General features: G+C 46.4%; 2 protein-coding genes across 2 annotated transcripts in view; both read left to right on the top strand.

Annotated features, from left to right (window-relative positions):
- The window catches only part of LOC106120613 (lutropin-choriogonadotropic hormone receptor-like), a 20,311-nt gene extending 3,322 nt beyond the window's left edge, over nucleotides 1-16,989 (top strand). The window contains exons 3-16 of the mRNA XM_013315967.1: nucleotides 986-1,057; nucleotides 6,316-6,387; nucleotides 8,463-8,534; nucleotides 10,395-10,469; nucleotides 10,687-10,827; nucleotides 11,957-12,097; nucleotides 12,661-12,726; nucleotides 12,908-13,051; nucleotides 13,468-13,539; nucleotides 13,845-13,971; nucleotides 14,215-14,431; nucleotides 14,510-14,599; nucleotides 14,676-14,870; nucleotides 14,935-16,989. Of these exons, the coding sequence (XP_013171421.1) occupies nucleotides 986-1,057; nucleotides 6,316-6,387; nucleotides 8,463-8,534; nucleotides 10,395-10,469; nucleotides 10,687-10,827; nucleotides 11,957-12,097; nucleotides 12,661-12,726; nucleotides 12,908-13,051; nucleotides 13,468-13,539; nucleotides 13,845-13,971; nucleotides 14,215-14,431; nucleotides 14,510-14,599; nucleotides 14,676-14,870; nucleotides 14,935-16,367 (2,917 nt within the window). The 3' untranslated portion in view covers nucleotides 16,368-16,989. The remainder of the gene's footprint in view (nucleotides 1-985; nucleotides 1,058-6,315; nucleotides 6,388-8,462; nucleotides 8,535-10,394; nucleotides 10,470-10,686; nucleotides 10,828-11,956; nucleotides 12,098-12,660; nucleotides 12,727-12,907; nucleotides 13,052-13,467; nucleotides 13,540-13,844; nucleotides 13,972-14,214; nucleotides 14,432-14,509; nucleotides 14,600-14,675; nucleotides 14,871-14,934) is intronic.
- A 1,953-nt stretch (nucleotides 16,990-18,942) lies between these two features.
- Nucleotides 18,943-20,644, top strand: Dim1 (thioredoxin-like protein Dim1). Its single transcript, XM_013316090.1, has 3 exons — nucleotides 18,943-19,253; nucleotides 19,570-19,706; nucleotides 20,180-20,644. Exons 1-3 carry the CDS (start codon nucleotides 19,176-19,178, stop codon nucleotides 20,391-20,393), a joined length of 429 nt encoding a protein of 142 aa, XP_013171544.1. The 5' UTR covers nucleotides 18,943-19,175; the 3' UTR covers nucleotides 20,394-20,644.
- Nucleotides 20,645-21,515: the final 871 nt, after the last annotated feature.

Genomic DNA, 21,515 nt, shown 5'->3' with positions numbered 1-21,515 from the left:
CTTCCCCGCTCCCTGCTCCCCGCTCGCCGCGCACCGCGCCACTCGCCCCGCCACTCAGCAAAAAAAAAGAGCACGGCGGCGCTTGTCACAAACATTTGTACTTCAACAAGTCACAATACAATATTAGGTTTACAAATAAAACATACCTCCTAAGCACCTCCAAGTATTAAGCTACTATCTAAAGTTTTTAATTTCTTTTGTTTTGGTATTCAAGGGGCGATTCGTTGCCTGACTGCTATACCGATGCACATTCCTCCTTTCGTTACGCCTGAACTACTAACACCTAGTCTAGTAAGCCATCATCAAACTGCTTGTTTCACGTGGGACACGCGAGCGCGGTAGTCGCGGCGAGCTTGTGAACACATTGGCCGTTAGGCGTTTGCGCGATCGCCTTCAGACGACTGCGAACTTTTATATCTTACTACTGTTATAAATGCAAATGTTTGGATGTATAGATGGATGTTTGTTAGAAGGTATCTGCTGAACGACTCAACGGATCTTAATGAAATTTTTTCTTTAGTCGACCTACGTGGTAATTAATAAAACACTTTCAAATAAAAAAAAAGATAATATAAGCAGCTTGTGTATAACGTATACATCTTATTCATTCCATGTCTATCAGATCTTGTGCGTGTTTTTTGCGATGCTTCGTGTCTACAACATGCTGCCTATCACTCACTAGCTATCGGCCGTTCGCGGATGGTCTCCAAGTTTTCGGCTGACCTTTCGAATACTTTCTAACATGTTAAAACAAAATTAGAACGATTCTAAACTGAAGCAATAATCTTGATGAGATTGACGATGCTTACAGTTTGGACTGAGTATTTCATGAACTTTAGAAATACCAGAAAATGTATAAACGAGCGGGCGGCACTGCCCCCGCCTATGTCGTGCTTGAACATTGAGCCCGCGCATACTATGTTCCCATCGATATCGGCTTGTGCGTCGTGTAATGCCAGTAAAGTAACCGCCATCTTTGTTGCAGGGACGTGTCCGACAACAACATCACTACGCTGCCCCCGGAAGCGCTGCAGCCCGCCGCCGCTCTGCGCGATCTGTGAGTGCCCCCGCAGCCCCAGGTGCCCCCGTGAGACACAGGTGCCCCCGGTGCCCCCGCTGCCCCCGCCACTAACTCGCTTCGCTTTACTCTCATACATTTATTAACATTAATATACTTAACAGTAGCGCTAACCAAAAACTTATTAAAAATTATGTTTTACACAATGATGACGGTGCGACGACGACGGCTCGACGGCCGTCCTCGGCGCGGAAGCTAAACCTTACAAAGACTTTAATTTCAACCTTGTCCGTTATGTATGTCAATGTTATACAGCCGAAATCTAAATGAGAATAATTATTTAAGTAAAAAAATAATAATTTGCCTTTGAGGTAGAAACCATAACACCACCTTTTTGAATCAATTAAAATTTGGACCTGTTTCGTGGTTGGAATTTTTTTTCATTATTTATAGTAGCGGCAACAATGTTGCACGAGTGGTAACTCGAAGTTGCTGTGTGAGGCGAGGCGGCTCTAAGGCGTATACTGATCTATGCTAATCTAGAAAGAGACCTTTGCCAAGAAGTGCGGTTAATTGATGTCGCATTTCTTTTCATGTTAGCTTGGCACTGAATGGATGACCGCAAAGGCCACTTGCCTCTTTCGAATCACCAGGACGACCAGTCGATGAGCGGTGCGTGCATAACTTCACGCGACACATCATTGTCAGTCTCGAGACGAATGGATTGAGAAATGTTCTCGCTTTCTGTCACAACTAATGTAGTGAAGTCATGTATTCAGCACCGACTCGACGGCGGCGGCGGCGGCATTAGCGATGCACGCGGCGTCGTCTGCGCCCGCCAGCCACGGTGTGCCCAAAATTCTCTATTGTTTAATTATGGATTTCCAGTTATAGGGAAATCAGACATCGAAGTCATTTACATGTGTTAACATAAAAGGAGAGCATTACATACATCATCACCTGTTTTTACAGTTGGGCTTGACTTGATAGGAATCCCGTGAATAAAATATGTAAATATTTTAAACATTTAAATATAAACTTACAGTATGATAATCCCCGTCGACAACAATCCGCGAACACAACAACTTTCTTCCCTTCGAATTAATAAGTTTCAATAGAAACGATCTGAAGTAGTATTTACCCAGATCTTTACCCAGAAGAACCCATACGACTTTGCTTTTGAAGTTATAAGTAATGTACCCTTTGTTTAGTTGTACATTTGATGTAACCTATATCGAACGAGGAATAATGTGTTGGAGCAAACCATAACAGAGGACCGCATTATATAAACAATGGCATATACCTAACGTGACCATTTATTTTTTGACTCAAAACAGGACATTGCTTTTTTTATAAAAAATGAAACTTTCCTCAAATAAAATCAGTAAACTTGAGTAAGAAATTAAGAAATTCATATAGCCGAAAGTTTTAGTATCAGAGGATGTGCTGTAAAATGAGTACCTATGAATTATAACTGGTGATGATTTTTAACAAGTTTAAAACACTTGGTACTTGGTAAATTTTCGCGCTGTTTAAAACACCGGGACAATTTAGCGGCATTCATGTCGAGGACACCGGGACTCAGAACTATAAAACGGGACGTCTTGTCACGTTACATATACCCCTCACGTAAGTGTAGTACAAGGCACGTGCGCTTTAAAATGCACATATATTGTCGTATGGTTGTGTATGAATATGTCCAATACATGTTAGCAATTTAGCATCATATAAACTTTTTAATCGAGTAGTTTATGATGAAATGATGTTGATGAGTTGGTGCGAGGTGGTGAGGCGGTGGGGTCTGGTGCGCAGGAACCTGTCTGCCAACCGGCTGGAGCAGGGGGTGGCGGCGGGCGCGCTGAACGGGCGCGCGCTGGCGCGGCTGTGGTTGGACAGGTGCGCGCTGCTCCGGCTGCCGCGCGCCGCCTGGCCCGCCTTGCTGCTGCTGTGAGTACGCCGCTGTTCGCCGCACTACGCTCTGCTCCCTGTACTCTATGATGGCAATAGCTTGTGTACCAAGCTTTATCAAACATTAGCCGGTTTCGCTCGACGAGGTTTCACTCGTTCTCCATTATTTCATCTGTCGGTTGCGGCGCGATATTAAACTATCATTGTTATTATTCAGCTTTAGCTCTATTAAGTAAGCCCTCGTTCGCACGCGCCTCGAAAGAGCGTTAAAATATAATAAATCCTTGGATAACGTATTGAATTGGTCTTTACCACGTTATTTTATCAGTCATATTATATTCTATCGACGTCTGAGGCGACGTAATCTTGTAGCGGCGGCCACTTGGATTTACTTTGACATCGAATATAAAAATTGCATTGTTATCGAGATGTTGCGTTCCAATTTTCAGAAAAGTCGGTGTACCGGAAGTGGGTCTAATTTAGTGACAACATATAGAGTAAAATAAGTAACCTAAATAATAAAAATGCTACCCAAAGACAGTATTTCAGGCGGACGAAGTCGCGGCCAGAGCTAGTATAATATAACTATATGTAGCGTGTCGACCGGGCTCGGTATGAATGCTGATATTATTGCAATTTGTAGTAGTTTGTCAAATGTATGAATAATAATATTTGGTGGAAGGTGCGAACTACTTCTGTACTGTTTGTTATTAAATAATTATGATAATGAAGGTGGAACCGGTTCCCTAAGTCCGGGGCGACCTTGCGCACCGGTCACATTGGCAGGGCCCGTCGGCTTCCGGCCTCGTACGCACGATAGCTCACAATAAAATACGTACGCCGGCTTATGCTGCGAGAGGCCACCGCATTAAATTAAATGAAGTATTCAATTATAAAATAATTCAAATACAATGTTGTGTTATAATACATTATATTATGTTAAACGACTCAAAACAGTTAACACGATAGGCAGATGGTAGTTTAAAGAGGCAGAGGCGACGTCATATATTCATAATGTCCGGCAGGGGCCGATATCACCTCTCCGACCCCAGGCCCGCGCTCCCCCCTGCGACTGGGGCGGTCCCAGGGGATGCGTCACATTCAACCCGACGGCGTCGTGGTGACGTTAATGTTGACCGCTGGCGAGGGAGGAGCCGGGAGGAGCACCGTGCTCTGCTCCGCGGGTCCATAATAAACAACTTTTTTTTTGCCACTTTAAAGCCATCGTACGCTTAATGAGATGTAAATGGGAATCATAAGCCAAGGGACTATCGCTGTGTACAGTAACAGTGTAACAAAAAATTAATTTTTATCTATGAAAGCTTCCGCGTGATTAGCCTCGACCATTGGAATGCAGCGTTATGGCCTCACGGACCGGAGAGTATATATCACCTATACTGTAACAACAGCCGGCGCCAAAATATTAGGTGATGATGGAGTAACCGGGAGCTTCAGAACTGGCGCGGCAGAGGCGGCGGCAGCGGCAGCGCCTATGCGGGTCAACGACCGCCGGCGCCGCTCAGATGATATGTATTTATACCGCAGCTATTATAGTGACTGATGTTTACAAAGACGCTCGAGCGAGCCCCCCCCCCTCCTCCTATCCCGCAACCTGCGCCACCCCGCGCCTACGGGGAGTGACGCTCAGCTCGGCCGTCCGAAGCTAACATTGAAAACATTGATGTTAATACTTGGGTGATAGCTTACACCAGCCGACAAATTTTGGTGTAAAAACGGACAACATGAAATGTAAGATAAATCAAAAATAAATAGTATTCCTATGAATATGATATACTTTGTGAAGCTGCCGCATGCCGCATGCCGCCGGACACATCAAAGTTATGTTGTGTTCTCTACATAGTGAAATACAAATCATTTTTTTAAACTAAACAGAAGTACCTAATTCATTAATTTCCTCCTCGGACAGATCCTTCACTAAAATATTATTGTGTTAAAGAGCTTTGTTCATTGTATGTACCTATGTATAATTTATGTTAAACTCTATGACAAATGGAAATTAGTCTAAGTCGCTTGCCAGATCCTAAATAGTTAGATACTTAATTCTAAATGTTAATATATATCTGTATCTGTAGTAGGTTAGTATTATGATAGTTTGAATATTAATATGTTGAGACATTATGGCACTGAGTTGTTTGTGTGCAGAGCGTAGAGTATCACGGTGTAGCGCGGTGTCGGTACGGTGTGCCTTTGCGCAGGTCGGTGGCGGACAATGAGCTGGAGACGCTCTCCGAGGAAGAGCTGAACGGTGCGCGCGGGTTGCGCGTGCTGCGCGCGCCCGGCAATCGCCTGCGCTCACCGCCCGCCGCGCTACTCGGCACGCCACGCCTGCAGGCGCTGTGAGTGTCGCCACACGTGAAACACAACCGCATTGGAACTGTGCGAGCGGTAGCACGCATTGTTATCAGATGCCCATTGACTTATTGTTATCCGAAGTAGGACGGAATTAGTATGTAGTATCAGACAGAACGACAATGTTCTTGCATTAACATTTAGGGCCAATTTAGACATTGATGAATACGAGTGCAAGTTCCTAGCAACCGCTCCATAACCATTGAGTTTTGTGGTAAATTACCTATGTGATATCAATGCAATGCGATGTAAGGACTGTCTAATTGTTTTTGGCTGCTGGTGATGTGCTTACTTAAAATTCAATTGCTAGGCAACGGAAAATAAACAAATAATATGACCATTTTGCGTGCGATCTGCCTGTGAGGGGTCAGAAAGGGGGTGCAGGGGCGCACGGGGATTGGGGTGATATAACGGCGGCAAGTTACGTTACAATGAGTACTCGCAACACAAGCAGAACAAACTTCTTTTCTCACTAATCAATTGGGGTACAGACAGGTTTTGTCGCAATCATTGAGCAGTCACATCAATAACCTGCACCCGTACTAATCAATGTGTAAATTCAGCTTTGCGAGTTATAACAAGTAACAGCCACTAACCGCATGCGTGTCGCCTGCGGCCGCGCACCGAGCCGAGCGTGACCCACTTAATACATACGACACACGACACGGCGACGTTACGTGACTTGACGTGACGTGACGTGACACTTTCTAATACATATAACATACGAGTACGAGCAATGCGCGGGGCCCGCACTTAAAACTCGCTCGCTAAATATCAAGGTTCCCTTTGACACCGTTGCAAAATGTTATTAACATAACCTTTAGAAGTGCTTTAATTTTAATTAATTTATTAGGATAGGACGGAAACATTGTAACATAAATCTTACGATTGCTATGCATTCGTAAGATTAATCACCCAAAACACGTGTTCAAAAATATACGGTTGACTCTTTTGTTATGATTAAGAATGAGAGAGATGACAATAGGTGTTTGGTGAGTTGAGATATGTGCGTGTTGCAGGGACCTGGGCGGCAACCTGCTGGCCGCGCTGCCGGCCGCCGCGCTGCCGCCGCTGGCCGCGCTGCACACGCTGTGAGTCTCACAACTACATATCATGTATTTATGTATATGTGTTAGAGTGCATGACAAAGACATACATGTTGAATAATAATAAATGGAATTTTAGAACGATACGTGCAATAGAAAGAACCAGTCGGACGGTGTTCCAAATAATTTTACATGAATGTGACCCTGGCGACTGGTGGCGCGGATTTTTGACAATATGGCTATTGAATTTAAAACATTATTATAAGTAGGCTCGTGAAATGCGATCGTGGGCAATAAAATAATGAAATACTTATAATATATAGAAAGCAGTGTGGTGAGAGATACATATTTATGGTGCAGCATGCAACCACGTCGACGTTCATCGTAACAATCAGCGGCGATAAAACATTTTAAACAAATGTTTAAAACTAAACAGGGACTAACTATATGTTTTGGTTTAAGTTCAAATCACATGATCCGTTTGTCAGCTTTATCTTGTAGAATGTCAATAATGCCAATAGAATGTATGTAGAGGCGACGTGCGCCGCGTACCGAGCGCCGCCGCTCGGACCAGCCGCGTCTTTTGCCTTTATTGGATAACATTTTCTTAGCCCTCTTTGAATTATGCCACACACCCTACTTTTACTTAAATTAATTTACAGCGCGTGTTCTGGTTTTTTATCCTATTTTTTGAAGGAAAACCGCACTATTTAATGAAATAGTATACATAATATAATTACAATAATATCATCAAGACCATCAAAATGACAAATATTCCTCGACGACGATTGTCGAGAACTATGAGATAAATACGCCGGCTTCAGTCAGTCCTGGTGAAAGCGACGCGGGTGAATAGCGTTGTAGGCGCGACGAGGACGACACGGGTACGACGCTCCGCCCGGGTCGCAAGGTCAAATGCAGCTTGCACACACACATGTGAAGACACGCATGCACGTAGTAGTGAGCAGGCGCACGCGCATTCGAACGCCGCCGCCCCGCCGCCGCCGCGCCGCTGTCCAAGGTGAGTGGCTCGGGAGCCGCGGCGAGCAGGCGGGCAGGCGGCCGTCGAACTGCCTTATCTGCCGGCTTGTTAGTTGTGTTAGACGTAGGTACCGCAGAAGTTTAAGGCTCCATTCACATGACCGTGCGATGATCATTTTCAGTGCAGAAATTTTATCCACAATCGCAATTCACGAGTGCACTTTTAAAATACAGCACGCTATCACATCACATAAATACGTGAATTGGTACATGTTCCACGATCACTACTGGAGACTGGGGAGAATGGCGAGCTTAGAGGAGCTTATGACTCGAGCTCGAGTAGCGGTTGTGGGGTGTTGTGAGCGCGGGGTGGAGCGGGGCGGGGCGGGAGTCTGAGCTGGCGGTGGCGTGGGGCCGCGCGTTTATTGCCGCTGCCGCTGTCGTCGTGCAGACCGCGAGGATTAATCGCCGAGTAGTTAGTATTAACAAGATTAACTGCCACGCTCATTCGTTTAATAGTCGCTGTAAGAAACTGAGAGAAAGTTTTCTAAGTATAGCATTAATATGTGAAATAGATAGCAAGACATACATACGTAAATAGTTGAGATCCTCCGCATTGAAAATGCCCCCCTCCCCTACCCACCCCTCGCCCTGGCATCGCCCGCCTCTCCGGCGGAAACACCAATGTGCGAATACAATCGCTGTGCCCCGATAGTATCATGGTGGCAAACTGTGTGTATTTCATAACATTTTACATATTATTTATATACATTTAGATAATATATAGAAACATATAATATTATATAGACAGTATGTAGGTGTGCAGCGTCACATCGGCGTGACGTCAGCGCCATGAGATCGATGTCAGCTGCGGCTTTTCCTCGGATGATCGTACGGGTTCGTGGGTTGCGTGCATCGTGTCATGACGTCACTCCGTAAATGACACACAAGTTGTCTACCTTTTGGAATACCTACTACACCATTCCCTTTCGCCTTTAGCAATTTAATAAGGTGTATTTCACGTCGTGATACATAGCTGGAAAATGTAACAATAGAAGAGCAAGCGCCACTGATTTAGACTACATCCTACCTTCTAGCACTGACTAAGCTAAGCTAACGAGACTCTCTCTGTGTTGCAGAGTGCTGCGGCGCAACCGCATCGCGTACATAGACGAGCGCGCCTTCATCAACACGCCGGCGCTGCGCGTGCTGTGAGTGCACACCGTACACCGCACACTACACTATTCAGTATCATCCTCCTTTCCCCTCAGTTTCATTAACGACATACACAAACAAATCTACATGAATTAAGTATATTTTATGCACAAGTGTTGCCTTTTTTAATAAGAAAATGTGCATTTATTTAAAGAAATGTGATTCATACACAAACGAGAGTGATAAATTACAGCCTGGACCCGCACCCGCACGGCTCCGACCCGGCGCGGCACGGCGTCACGTCGGTTTGGGGGGCACGAGGAGCGCGGTGATTACAAAACGAGCATTTAACGCGCCTTCATTGTCACAAGCAGAATTTACCATATCGATTTGATTTTACATTTAATAAATGCAAAAAAGCATGATTTTAATGGCGGGGTGCTGGGAGCAATGGGTGAATGGTATGTGACGTATGTAAGTACTTGTTGTCTGCGCTATCGCCATGAACAGCGTCGCGTTTTGTGTGTGCATCGGCCGTATCGTATCGCCTCAGCATCCAGCCGCTGCTATCTACTACTCCTAGCCCCCTAGGACAATGGAGCAGAGGTGAATAAACAGACATGCGAGCCGACCCCACGATGCAAATGAATTGGCTCACTTCCAATATTTATATTTTGATAACCGCTAAAAGATGCGAACGTCTTCGGTTCGATGGCTCATAATTTGTACGTATACATGAGTTATGACATCTAGCAGAAACCCGCGTTTTTTTTTACATTAGTATTTGAATAATATAAAATAGAAATACTATTGTAAAACACATTAGTAGATCCTGGGCTTAGTTACCTCAAGTAAACTATTGTGTTGATGTGATATCAGGTGAGCGCAATCAGCGGACCCTTTCACCTCCCCCTCTTTCCTGCGTCGCACACATTGTCTGCGGCTGACACACTTCTACTCCTTGCTCATAATATCAACGAAATAATCCGAGTGGCGTTTGAACTTAAACAAACGTAAACAAACTATTCATTTCATAATCATCGTTATCGTTCGGTAACTTAAAGTATAGGAAAGATTATTAATATGTAAATTATTTCTGATGTCTTAAAACAAGACACGCAACGTGCGAATGCCGCGTGTGCTGAGTGCAGGCGAGAGGGACCGCCGCGCCGCGAGTGGCGCAACCGAAAGGGAAAACAATGAATGATGTAATGCATCGCAATGATGACGAGCGGAGTCTGCATCGCATCGGATAATACCTCAGACTCGAACTCGATCCGGTTTGCATCGACATTAACGTTGACGTTGACGTTGCATCTTATAATATTTAAAGAAAGGTTTTATCTACTGTATCCCCCCCCCCCTCTCGATCAGTTTACAAAGTGTGCAATAATGTATAATATTAGAATTCATACACTGTATATTTAGAAAGCGCACTCACATTACAGTTGAGGGTCCGCGCGGCCTATACAACGCTTTTGTTGAACTTCTGGCATAACCTGAATATAATTTGGTCATCAACGCGCCAATGTCGCTGCCAGGTTGCAAACTGAAAAACTGAGGCTGGCAACATACTTCAATCCTTTCCAGTAGGCACGCGGAATAATAATCTAAACCTCCTATTTCCCCTTCCCATATGATGCCCCCCCCCCACCCGTCGTGTCCGGTACCACTTCCCATCCTTTCCCTATAAGAGTAAGGGAAGGGGGAAGTGGACTAGAATTTGCCACGCACACTCATTAAACGAAACGCGGAATCACTTCCGCTTCATGAATGTTATCTGGTCAAGGTATTGCATCGAAGAGGCTATACTTTCAGCAAGTAATGCTTCTGCGGGCTATACCACTATTGTATACGTTGATATGACTTTAGTAGCGCGAGGCGGGGACGCGAGTAACCATGAGCCATGTCCGCAGGCGGCTGGAAGACAACCTGCTGACGGAGCTGCCGGCCGCCGTGTACCGCCTGCCGCTGCTCGAGGACCTGTCAGTGTACATGCAAACCATCTTTTTTATACATCTTTATCTCTACCGCTAGATTGAAAAACGGCTACATTGAATTGCATCTAGCCGTCTTTCTGTAATAACCGAGAGGTAGCACTAATGCTCGTGCAAACGTCGACTTCGTTTCGAGTTGGCCGTGGCATATCTTTTGTATGTAATAAAGCAGCGTTTGAGGAGAGATGGTAAATGTAGTTATGTGGTGCAGGTCGGTGGCGCGCAACCGTGTAGAGCGCGTGAGCGCAGGTCTGCGAGCGTGCGCGCGCCTGGCGCGGCTCGACCTGCGTGCCAACCCGCTGACCGCGCTTGCGGCGCGCGCGCTCGACCACCTGCCGCGCCTGCACACGCTGTTAGTACTCCACACGCACCTAAACTCATCGATTTACTGATCATCATTCATATATCAATGCGCAGCTAAAACAAATGGCCAGTGAAATTTGAAGGCAACAACTTTAAAGGTATTACAAAATTCATTCCCTAAAGGTCAATAGTGGTGGAGAAAGTTTGTATGGAGCAAGGAGATACACATGTATTATATTATTTTTAATGTATTCGGTATGAAGAGATTATAGCCAGCAGAAAAATTGACGTACACTTTGTCCTCTGTGAGTTCCTAAACCACGAATCGAATAATAATTATTGTAATGAAGCAGGACAAGATCGGTAAGTTTACACAGTAAGTTACAGCCTACTTATACTATCAACGAGCTGTCATCGCAAAAAGTATCATAGTTAGCTGTTGAGAGGGTCAGAGATGCGCTTCAATCGGTAGGCAGATGGCAGGAGACGGCCATGCCACCGTATTTATAATCATAGAGGCGCGGGCGCTGACGTCCTTGTTGCAGACGAAGCTCCGGCTACGCGTTTATACATCAAAGACCTTTCGGTTATTAAAACATTTCAGTGATATTTCTATTAACATCGCCTAAAAATACTGCGGCCGCAGAGAACCCGCACCGCGCCCCGCGGCTTCCAGTCTCGCGCCCACCTCACACTGTTGCAACTTTACCTCTCTAGTTGTCGTCAGCAACTAGGCCTACCTACACTCGGAATTGGCGATTATTTAGTCATAGCTGGAAGTAGGATCCTATTTAACATAGTTAATTAATATTGTACAATGAGATCTGAAGTCAACTGAAACTCTCTATTTAATTTGTCATAACCGTTGTTTGACCAGTGATTAAATAAAAACCCAAAAACTAAGAGAAACTTACAATAATATACAGACATATTTAATTTTAGAAGATTTTGTTTTGATGTCGGACTTCTTGCTTGTTACGTAACGTTTTCATATCGGTTTAAAAATTATAATGAGACTCCAACTTCTTAAAATATTACTGTTTTTAATATCTGCGATTGTGACCTTAACAAATTAAAAAAAATAACTATATATAGTAAAGAGCAATGTTATTGTTATAGCTTTGCTTGTAAATAAGTGAGGCAGCAGAAGATATGTATGTGTGTGTATGTGGGCGCAGGGAGTTGTCGGACGCACGCGGGCTGCGCGAGCTGCCGGCGCTGGCGGGCGCGGCGCGACTGCGCACGCTGCGCGCCGACCGCGCGCGTCTCGCCTCACTACCGCGCGCCCTGTGCCGCCACGCGCCGCAGCTGCGCGCACTGTTAGTCGGTCGTTCCGTCCACTGTCCACTGCTCTTGCCCATTGCTCACTGTCCATACACACGCCGGGAGGTGCACGTCGTCCAAGCTAAATAAGAAACGCATCGCCGAGGTCGAGCGGAGCTATGCCGAGCCGAGTATCGCTCGAGCACGGGAAGCGCAGAGGGGGCGGGCGGTATGTGGAGCGCGCATCCGCCGCTCGCTGCAACCGCATGCACTCGTCGCGATATAAATAAACTAACGCATTCATCTAATAAATTGTAAATATTATATTAACGCACTGAACGTTCCAGTTTTAAATTATAAGCGGCTAAACGGTTATATTTTCACGCAGGTGTTTGGAGATGTTTCACAAGACTTGTGGATATTACTGTTATATACTGTGGATATAATGTTGTCATTTCTTATAAATGGCATCAGCAAGCAGGAAGACGAAAGTAGAAAGCAATGGGAGGGAAACGAAGGAAACGCTTATCGTTAAGTGAAGTAGCGTTAACTTTTTGATAAAAATGTTTAATACATGATGAAGAGGAGTGATTTGAATGCGTTGTAATTTTGTGTTCAGGGAGCTGCGCGGTAACCTACTGGACAGCGTGCCCGACTTGCGCGAGTGTGGGGAGCTGCGCGTACTGTGAGTGCACCATCTCACCACATCCTGCACCTACCACCATCTCACCAACGCACCTCACGCCACACCGTCAAACATTAAACTGCATCAATGCAAAGAAAATGAGCTGAGCGGATAGAGAGCTGAGCACAGTTTTGTGCCATTAAATGAGCTACTGTGTAGTGAGTGACACACACGTGCGCAGGTCGCTGTCGGACAACAGCGTGCGCGCGCTGGGAGGCGGCGCGCTGCGCGGTCTGCGCCGTCTGCTGGACCTGCAGCTGGCGCGCAACCGGCTGCGCAGTCTGCCCGCTGACGCCTTCGTGCACACGCCGCGTCTGCAGCTGCTGTCGGTACCACCTGCACCTGCACCTGCACCAGCACTTGCAACCACACACACGCACACACACACACGCACACACACACACGCACACACACACACACATATATGTAATGTAATTTGGCGAACTGACGAGAAGATCCCCTTTTCACGAGTATATATGCATTAGCATAGATAATATAGGATAGGTATAATCAGTTAGTACCTGTTAGTTTTTATAAATATCCAATGAAAAGTTTTTGCACTTTTAGTACAACTGTATAAGTATCAGGTGACAATTCTTCTAGTCGTGACCTAAGCTACGCCAGAACAAATGATTTTACTCATGTTATCTGTTCGAATCTTTCTTACAATGGTAAATGTTACCTGTGACGTGACGTGACGTGATATGACGTGACGTGACGTGACATGACGTGGCGCTGCAGGGACGTGGAGGGCAACCAGATCGAGTACATCGACTCCGAAGCGTTTACGCCGCTCGACGGTCTGGAGGATCTGTGAGTTCCAACTGAATAAACTGCTTTATTACTGACTTAAATAAAAAACGTCCACTTTATCCGGCGCGTCTGGTGGGTGCGGTGGGTGCGGCGGGTGCGGTGGGTGCGGCGGGTGTGGTGGGTGCGACGTGTGCGGGGGGCGCCGGCCGTGATCTGTTGCGAGTTTTACAACTGCTCAGTTTTTGTGCGAAGACCGCATCTGCTATATATTTAATTTTTGCTATGTTCTTTGTATTTAAAGATACGATAAGATGGTGGACAGTGGTCGCGAGGTGACGGTGACGTGACAAATGTGCATGTTGCAGCAATGTGGGCAACAACGTGTTCCCGTGGCTCCCGGCGGGCGGTTTGCGCCGGCTGCTGCATCTCAAGGCTCACAACAACCCCAACCTGCGCCGCTTCCACCCCCCGGAACTCTTCCCCAGGATACAGGTACTGCCGACTAACAGATCCAAAGTAGTCGTTAATCTCTTTATGTGTATTTAATAGCAAAGAAAGTATAAATATCCAGAGTTATTGTATTATTGTTAACATCTTATTTCTAAATCGCTGAAAAGACAATGATTTGATGAAAACGTCCGCAGCGTGCGAGCCTCCATGTGCCGGGTGAGGTCACACTTGCCTCATATCTTTGTATGACCACAATCCAAGAGAAGACATTGCCGTTTTGTTCAGACGTTAGTGCTGTCGTACGCGTACCACTGCTGCGAGTTCATGCCGCCGGCGGGGCCGGGGGCGGGGGCGGAGACCGCGGGGCGGGGGATGGAGAGCGGCGAGGAGGGGGAGGAGGAGGAGGAGGGCGGCGGCGGGTTCAGCGATCTGGTGCTGGTGCCGGCGCAGCGCGTGGACGCCGCCGCCTGGGGCAACGCCACAGACATCTGGCCGCACTACCGTCAGTAAACATTTCGTTCACTATGGCAGTAGGCGAAGTGCGCAAGGAAGGGAAGGTCATGCGAGTGTCGTGTTGCAGTGAACGCGACCGGCTGGGGCGCGCACGAGGCGGGCTGGGGCGAGCTGCGAGCCGCGCCGCGCGCCGCCGTGCGCTGCTTGCCGCTGCCCGGTAGGTCTCTCCGCGCGCCGGCGACGCCGCACACGCCGACCCGCTGCGTACTGACCGCGCCGTGTCCTTGTGGCAGGGCCGTTCCTGCCGTGCGTGGACCTGTTCGACTGGTGGACGCTGCGCTGCGGCGTGTGGGCGGTGTTCCTGCTGGCGCTGCTGGGCAACGGCACCGTCGTCTTCGTGCTCGTGTTCAGCCGCAGCCGCATCGACGTGCCGCGCTTTCTCGTCACCAACCTGGCCGCCGCCGACTTCTTCATGGGCATTTACCTAGGTGAGCTGCGCGCCGACACGCCGACACGCCGACACGCGCCGATGCTAACCGAGTGAATCCGCAGGGTTCCTGGCGGTGGTGGACGCGGGCACGCTGGGCGAGTTCCGCGCGCACGCCATCTCGTGGCAGATGTCGGCGGGCTGCCGGCTGGCGGGCTTCCTGGGCGTGCTGTCCTCCGAGCTGTCGGTGTACACGCTGGCCGTCATCACGCTGGAGCGCAACTACGCCATCACGCACGCCATGCACCTGAACAAACGGCTGTCGCTGCGGCACGCGGCCGCCGTGATGGGCGCCGGCTGGGCCTTCTCGCTGGTCGCCGCCGCGCTGCCGCTGCTGGGCGTCAGCGACTACCGCAAGTTCGCCGTCTGCCTGCCCTTCGAGACCGGCTCGCCCGCCGCGCTCGGCTACGTGGTGGCGCTGCTGGCCGTCAACGGGCTCGCCTTCCTCGTGCTGCTCGGCTGCTACCTCAAGATGTACTGCGCCATCCGCGGCTCGCAGGCCTGGAACTCCAACGACTCGCGCATCGCCAAGCGCATGGCGCTGCTCGTCTTCACCGACTTCCTCTGCTGGTCGCCGATCGCCTTCTTCGCGCTGACGGCCGCCTTCGGCGCGCAGCTCGTCTCCCTCGAGGAGGCGAAGGTGTTCACCGTGTTCGTGCTGCCGCTCAACTCCTGCTGCAACCCATTCCTCTACGCCATACTCACCAAGCAGTTTAAGAAGGACTGCGCGCTCGTGTGCAAGGCCATCGAGGAGTCGCGCGTCACGCGCGGCATCGGCCGCTGCCGACACTCCTCCAACTTCAGCAACCGCCAGACCCCGGCCAACACCAACAGCCTGGCCGAGCGCTCCTCGCGCGGCCAGCACGGCGCGCAGTGCGCCTGCCGCCGCCTGCTGCCCGGCGCGGTGTCCGGCGCGGGGCCCGGCGCCGCCGCCGCAGAGAACGGCGAGCCGGACGTGGCGCGGGGGGTGCGCGCGCCGCCCGGCGAGCGGCTGCTGCGCTGGCTGCGGGCGTGCGGTCGCCGGACGCCCCCCGCGCCGCCCGCGCCCCGCCCCACCGCCGCGCCCCCCGCCCGCACCGGCTCCGTCTCCTCGTCGGTGGAGTTCTCGTCGTCGCGCTCGGACTCATGGCGGGCGTACGGACGCGCGCCGCCACCCCCGCGCCGCGCGGCCTCCTGGCTGGTGGCGCGCAAGACCTCGCAGGACTCCAACCTATCGTCGTCGCGAAACGATTCGTCGGGATCGAACGCGACCGCTTCGACGGGCACGTGGCGCACGTCGCGCTCGGCGGGCAGCGCGGCGGCGGGCGCGTCGGTCGCGGCGGGCTCGGGGGGCGCGGGCGGCGCGCGGCCGAGGCTCACGCGCCAGCCGGCCGTGTCGGCGGAGGAGCCGCCGGGCTCGCCGGGCGCGTTGCCGGCGCCGCGGCTGCTGCACACGATCCCGTCGGCGGCGGAGACGGAGGCGGCGGGGGAGGAGGGCGAGCCGCGCTGCGCCGTGTAGCGTCCGGCGCCGGTGGCGAGCAGAACCGTCCATTAGCAGCGCCGCCGCCGCGTCGTGTGCGCGTGCTGTCTGCGCGCGTCGCATCGCGCCTAATTATAAATTATTTATATTTTGTACAGTATTACAACGATAGCTTGTAGAGATACGTCTTTTGTAAGAATGTATTGTTACCGAAATAATGCTATTTATTTAGGACAAATTTTAGGAGGCGGGTTCTACGTAGCCGTGTTAATATATAATATATTTATATATTTAATATATACACAAGAGAGGTATACGCGCGCGCGACGCATAGGTGATATTAATGTAGTAATTTAATTAAATATTGACACATTCGCGGAGGTGTGGAGGTATGGAGGTGCAGAGTGTGGAGGTGCGGGGGTGTTGTGATGTAAGGAGAAATGCTCACCAGTGGTCATGCTCACGTCAAGTTCGTACATTTTTTCATATTGTATTAGATTTTTTACGACGTAGTGCGATCATTAAAATTATGTGTTGATGGTTTACAAGTTGTGTAACATGTGGCTGTAACCAAGCGAGAAGCAGCGCGGGCGCGTCGAGTGTCTCGTGTCGCGTGTCTCGTGTCGCGTGTCTCGTGTCGCGTGTCGCGTGTCGCGTGTCTCGTGTCTCGTGTCGCGTGTCTCGTGTCTCGTGTCGCGTGTCGCGTGTCTCGTGTCCCGTGCCCCGCGTCTCGTGTCTCATGTATGTAGCATTCTCTGTGTCGTGTGCGCAACAATGCCACCAAAGGAACCAATTTTGTGTTGAGTGCAGATACTCGACCTCAAAAATAAGTAATTAGTACAATTCCATTTTAAATCAGAGCTATGAAATCAAAAACGTTTTATGACAACTTTTTTACCTTTTTAAAAATATAACATACTTTAGTAAAATTCTCAAATTTAAAAATGTGCTTTCATTCCATTGCCAATTACAGTTATCAGCACATGCTAAGGCGCACCTCTGTTTGTATTAGGACCAGATATATGAAGGAACACGAACGTAGTTGTTGGGATAAATAAGCTGTCGCTCGGCGAACGAATAATAAACGATGAACCACTGTACTTTGTAAACTTATTCTTTTTGTAAGGATTAAAAAGAGGCATACGCCATCTGTCAACTGGTTCCGCTACAACAGGAGTGACCTCTGCCTAGACTCTTAAGCATGTTGAAACGAAAAAGAGGATATTTCCCTTTCCTTTCCCTTTCCACGTCTTCTTAGTCTATAATCCCTTTCGATTCTTCATATAAGGAAAGGACAGGAAGAGAAAGGGGTTTAGAATTTGGCATCTGGCAAGGAAACTCTTCAGACGAAACGCGGAATGGTCATTCGTGCGATAAAAAGAGGTGATATTTTAAAGTAAATAAAGCTAACGTTATGGAGCTATGTGAGAATTTCTTCAGAAATATTTTGTAATTTAAAAAGCAGTTTGCCATTCAGGGTGATGAGAATTCTTCGGATTTTTGTTGAAACGCGAGATGCAGCGCAAAGCAATATCATAAACTGCTATACATATAAAAATATAACATTGTAATTCATCATAACTATACTTTAATTATTTAGCAAAATTTGGAATTTAAAAAATGTACTTATTACTTTTGACGTAGAGTATAATATGTGGTATTTTGTGTGAGTCTGCGAGTGCCTGTAATTGTATATTATTTATTTGTTAAAATACAAATTTATATCAAACTGTTGGATTTTTTCATTCCTATGCGACCATTTTTATTTACTAACAAACAATATAGAATGTTTGTCTCCTCCCTACGTAACTTTGTCCGAAATTATGGGCACCGACTAAAGTAGCGAACAATTATCCACACAACTCAAACGACTGAGAAAGTCAGAAAGAACAACCATGAAAACATCATAACTATTTTTTTATGTGTCTGAATTGCCACTGTTTGCCTTGAGGTGTCCTCGCGGGCAGAATGCACATAGCCTCAACCTCGTTTAAGAGTAACTAAGCTGGAGGGCTCCCTCGGGTACCTCCGCTCGGGCCGTTACTTCGTTATTACTACCGGAGTGGGCACAACTATCGGCGACCTGCGGGCACTATATAGTGGCAAGACATGACAATTAACATCGCGTTTTAATTTAACAAACTCGCCACCGCGCCATCTCTTAGTCAGCGGCAGAAACGACGTCAACTTGTTACTTTTGAAAATTAAGCTTGTTTTTAAACTAAATAATAATCCTAAAGGCAAATACAAACTTTGAAAAAAAACAAATACTTATCAATATTTTTCAAAAATTTGAGAGCAACATTGTATTCTTAAATTGTCATTGTAATTTTGTTGTAAATTCTATATGTAAACCACTGGCGTCGCTGCAAATATTCAATGAAGGTGGCTCGGTCTGGCTTCTTACTGGGTATTTTTTTAATACGGCGCGGATGGAGTCGTGGGCAAAGAGTATATAAAGTCGTGGGCGCGGGCGACAGCTACATTTATTTAGTAAAAGATCGATTGCTATTGTATCGGTGCAAAAATCGAATGAATCGGATTCTGATTCTCACTAATATATTATCTGATCGGACATCCCTATCTCAATTTTGACATTGATTGACAGCCACTGACAAATGACATTGATATTATAAGAAAACACCTTATATTTTTTAATTTCAATAAATATTCTCTGGTGACTATTCTAGAACTTAACAGAATTCTTGGTCTTCATATGCCTCTTCGCTATTGTCTGTGCTTGAATATCGACCGGGTACAAAACCGGGAACATAAACACTTTGCTCGAAATTGCAATACTAACCTACATAATTTGGTTGTGCATCAGAAAGCCGAACAAATCTCAAGATGAGTTACATGCTGGGACATTTGCATAATGGGTGGCAAGTGGACCAAGCCATCTTGTCTGAAGAAGACCGTGTTGTGGTGGGTATTGTTGCTCACAACAAAAACTTTATTAGACTCCATTTTATGTAAGACAAGTAGAAATATACATAGTAAGTAGGTTGCAAACAAATGTAGCTCGCTTAATGATACATGTACACTTCTATTTAATATAATTGGAAAGAACCATAAACAAATCTGATGTGTTCTTGGGCTTTGTGTTGGACTTAGTACTTTGGCAAGGATAGGATGAAGTGTGATAATTAAAAAATTATCAAATAAAAGTAACCTTATTATACAATAAAACATGACAAGTAATTTTATATGGCTTAAAAATATATTGAATATATTTGTGCAGGTAATCCGCTTTGGCCATGACTGGGACCCCACATGTATGAAGATGGATGAAGTATTGTACAGCATTGCAGAAAAAGTTAAGAACTTTGCAGTGATATACCTTGTGGACATAACTGAAGTACCAGACTTCAACAAAATGTATGTTCACAGTTAAACAATGTTACTAATGTTATAAATTCGGGGTCTCACTAATTAAGGGCCCGATACAAAAGGCAGTTATCCTAGAAACCACAAGCATCGTGAGAAGGTTCCTGTCTCTGCAGCCCTGATGGACTCCGCAATCTGTGGTGCTCTATTTCTAATATAATATATTTTTTATAATTTTTTACTTTATAAATGAAATGGAATATATAAAAAATTAATAAATGAATAGGAAATTATAAATTCAAATGTTTAGGTGGATGGATGGATGTTTGTTTGTTTTAATTTACCTCTCGAACAGCTGAACAGATCACAATGAAATTTGGCATACTTATATAATATATATAGTCTATAAGAAAATATAGCCTACTATTTATGTTTTTGTGTAATTGCGTGCAGATGGAGCCGCGGGCGACATCTAGTATGTTATAAGTCAGAACTTGACACTGCAATGTATGTTATTGTTGCAGGTATGAACTATATGATCCCTGCACAGTGATGTTTTTCTTCCGCAACAAACACATCATGATCGACCTGGGCACTGGCAACAACAACAAGATCAACTGGCCTTTGGAGGACAAACAGGAGATGATCGATATAATCGAGACGGTGTATCGCGGCGCGCGCAAAGGCCGCGGTCTCGTCGTCTCGCCCAAAGACTACTCTACCAAGTACAGATACTGAACATGTCTCTCACAACTACATCTCAATGCAACTCTGTGTGACCGGGGACAAGCATACACTACTGGGCTGAACTGCGGCCTGCTACAATGCTCAGGGCAAATGGTGCATTCTGATTTATTTGATTCAGTGTACAAATGTGAGTAAAGAAACAAACACGACAGTGAAAACTTAAATTAAGAACTTTTGGCGATCTAAGTGCCATAATAATAATAAAAATATCCTAATTAAATGTTTGTGTTATTTTCTATGAATTCCTGTATTTTTTTTCATTCCTTTTTGGCTAGAAAAAGAAAAGATTTCACATAAAAAAATCTTGAAAAGGTTTGTTTGTGACAGTTGTGATGACAATAAATGCTATCCTCTGAACACTATCGACTCATGTTATCACTTTATTTATACTGTTTATTAGTTAGATTCGTTTGACAATTCACTAGACGTGGGTTGAGAAAAATCGATTAAGATTTTTTTGATTTTCGATAGTTGTTCTCAGCAATCGAAAATTCGTGATTATTGTTTTTGAAATACAACATAAATAAAATTGTTCTTTCTATGCCTACTTTATACTTCATAACTACATAAAGAAATAAGAAATTAAACCTAAAATTGAGGTCTTGACGAACAAAAAAGATTTTTTTTTAAATTAATTATGATACAAAGCCAAAAAACTGTAAATAATTCAAAAAGTTATAACATACCTAAATTATACCAATTTGTTCGATTAATTTTATTACAAGACGGATTCTCGATGACGCGACGTCGCGACACTATGATAACCGTCCATTTTGTATGACATTAATCCACATACAAAATGATATGGATATTTTATATGCGTCAGATGTCAAGCTCATCTATCTTAAATATACATATTATAGAGAAGATTTTCATAATAAAACAAAAGAAGTATGACAGAAACAAAGGTTTTATTAAAATTCACTTATAATAAGAAGTCGTCTCGGGGAACTTGAGGAACATAAACATGAACAATATATCGTGTAGGGGCGCGGGCGGCGCCGGGGCGTTGACTAGTGCGTCCGCGCCGCGCTGCCTCTCCCTAACAAATAAACTAATACGCGAACGATGACGTCGATGCCGATCTAACGCTCCTCGGGCTCGCCGGGGGCT

The sequence above is a fragment of the Papilio xuthus genome, unplaced genomic scaffold, assembly GCF_000836235.2.
Source record: "Papilio xuthus unplaced genomic scaffold, Pxut_1.1 DF826949.1, whole genome shotgun sequence".
NCBI lineage: Eukaryota > Metazoa > Arthropoda > Insecta > Lepidoptera > Papilionidae > Papilio > Papilio xuthus.
Note: the sequence above shows the minus strand (reverse complement) of the source record. Positions and strands in the feature narration are given on the sequence as shown.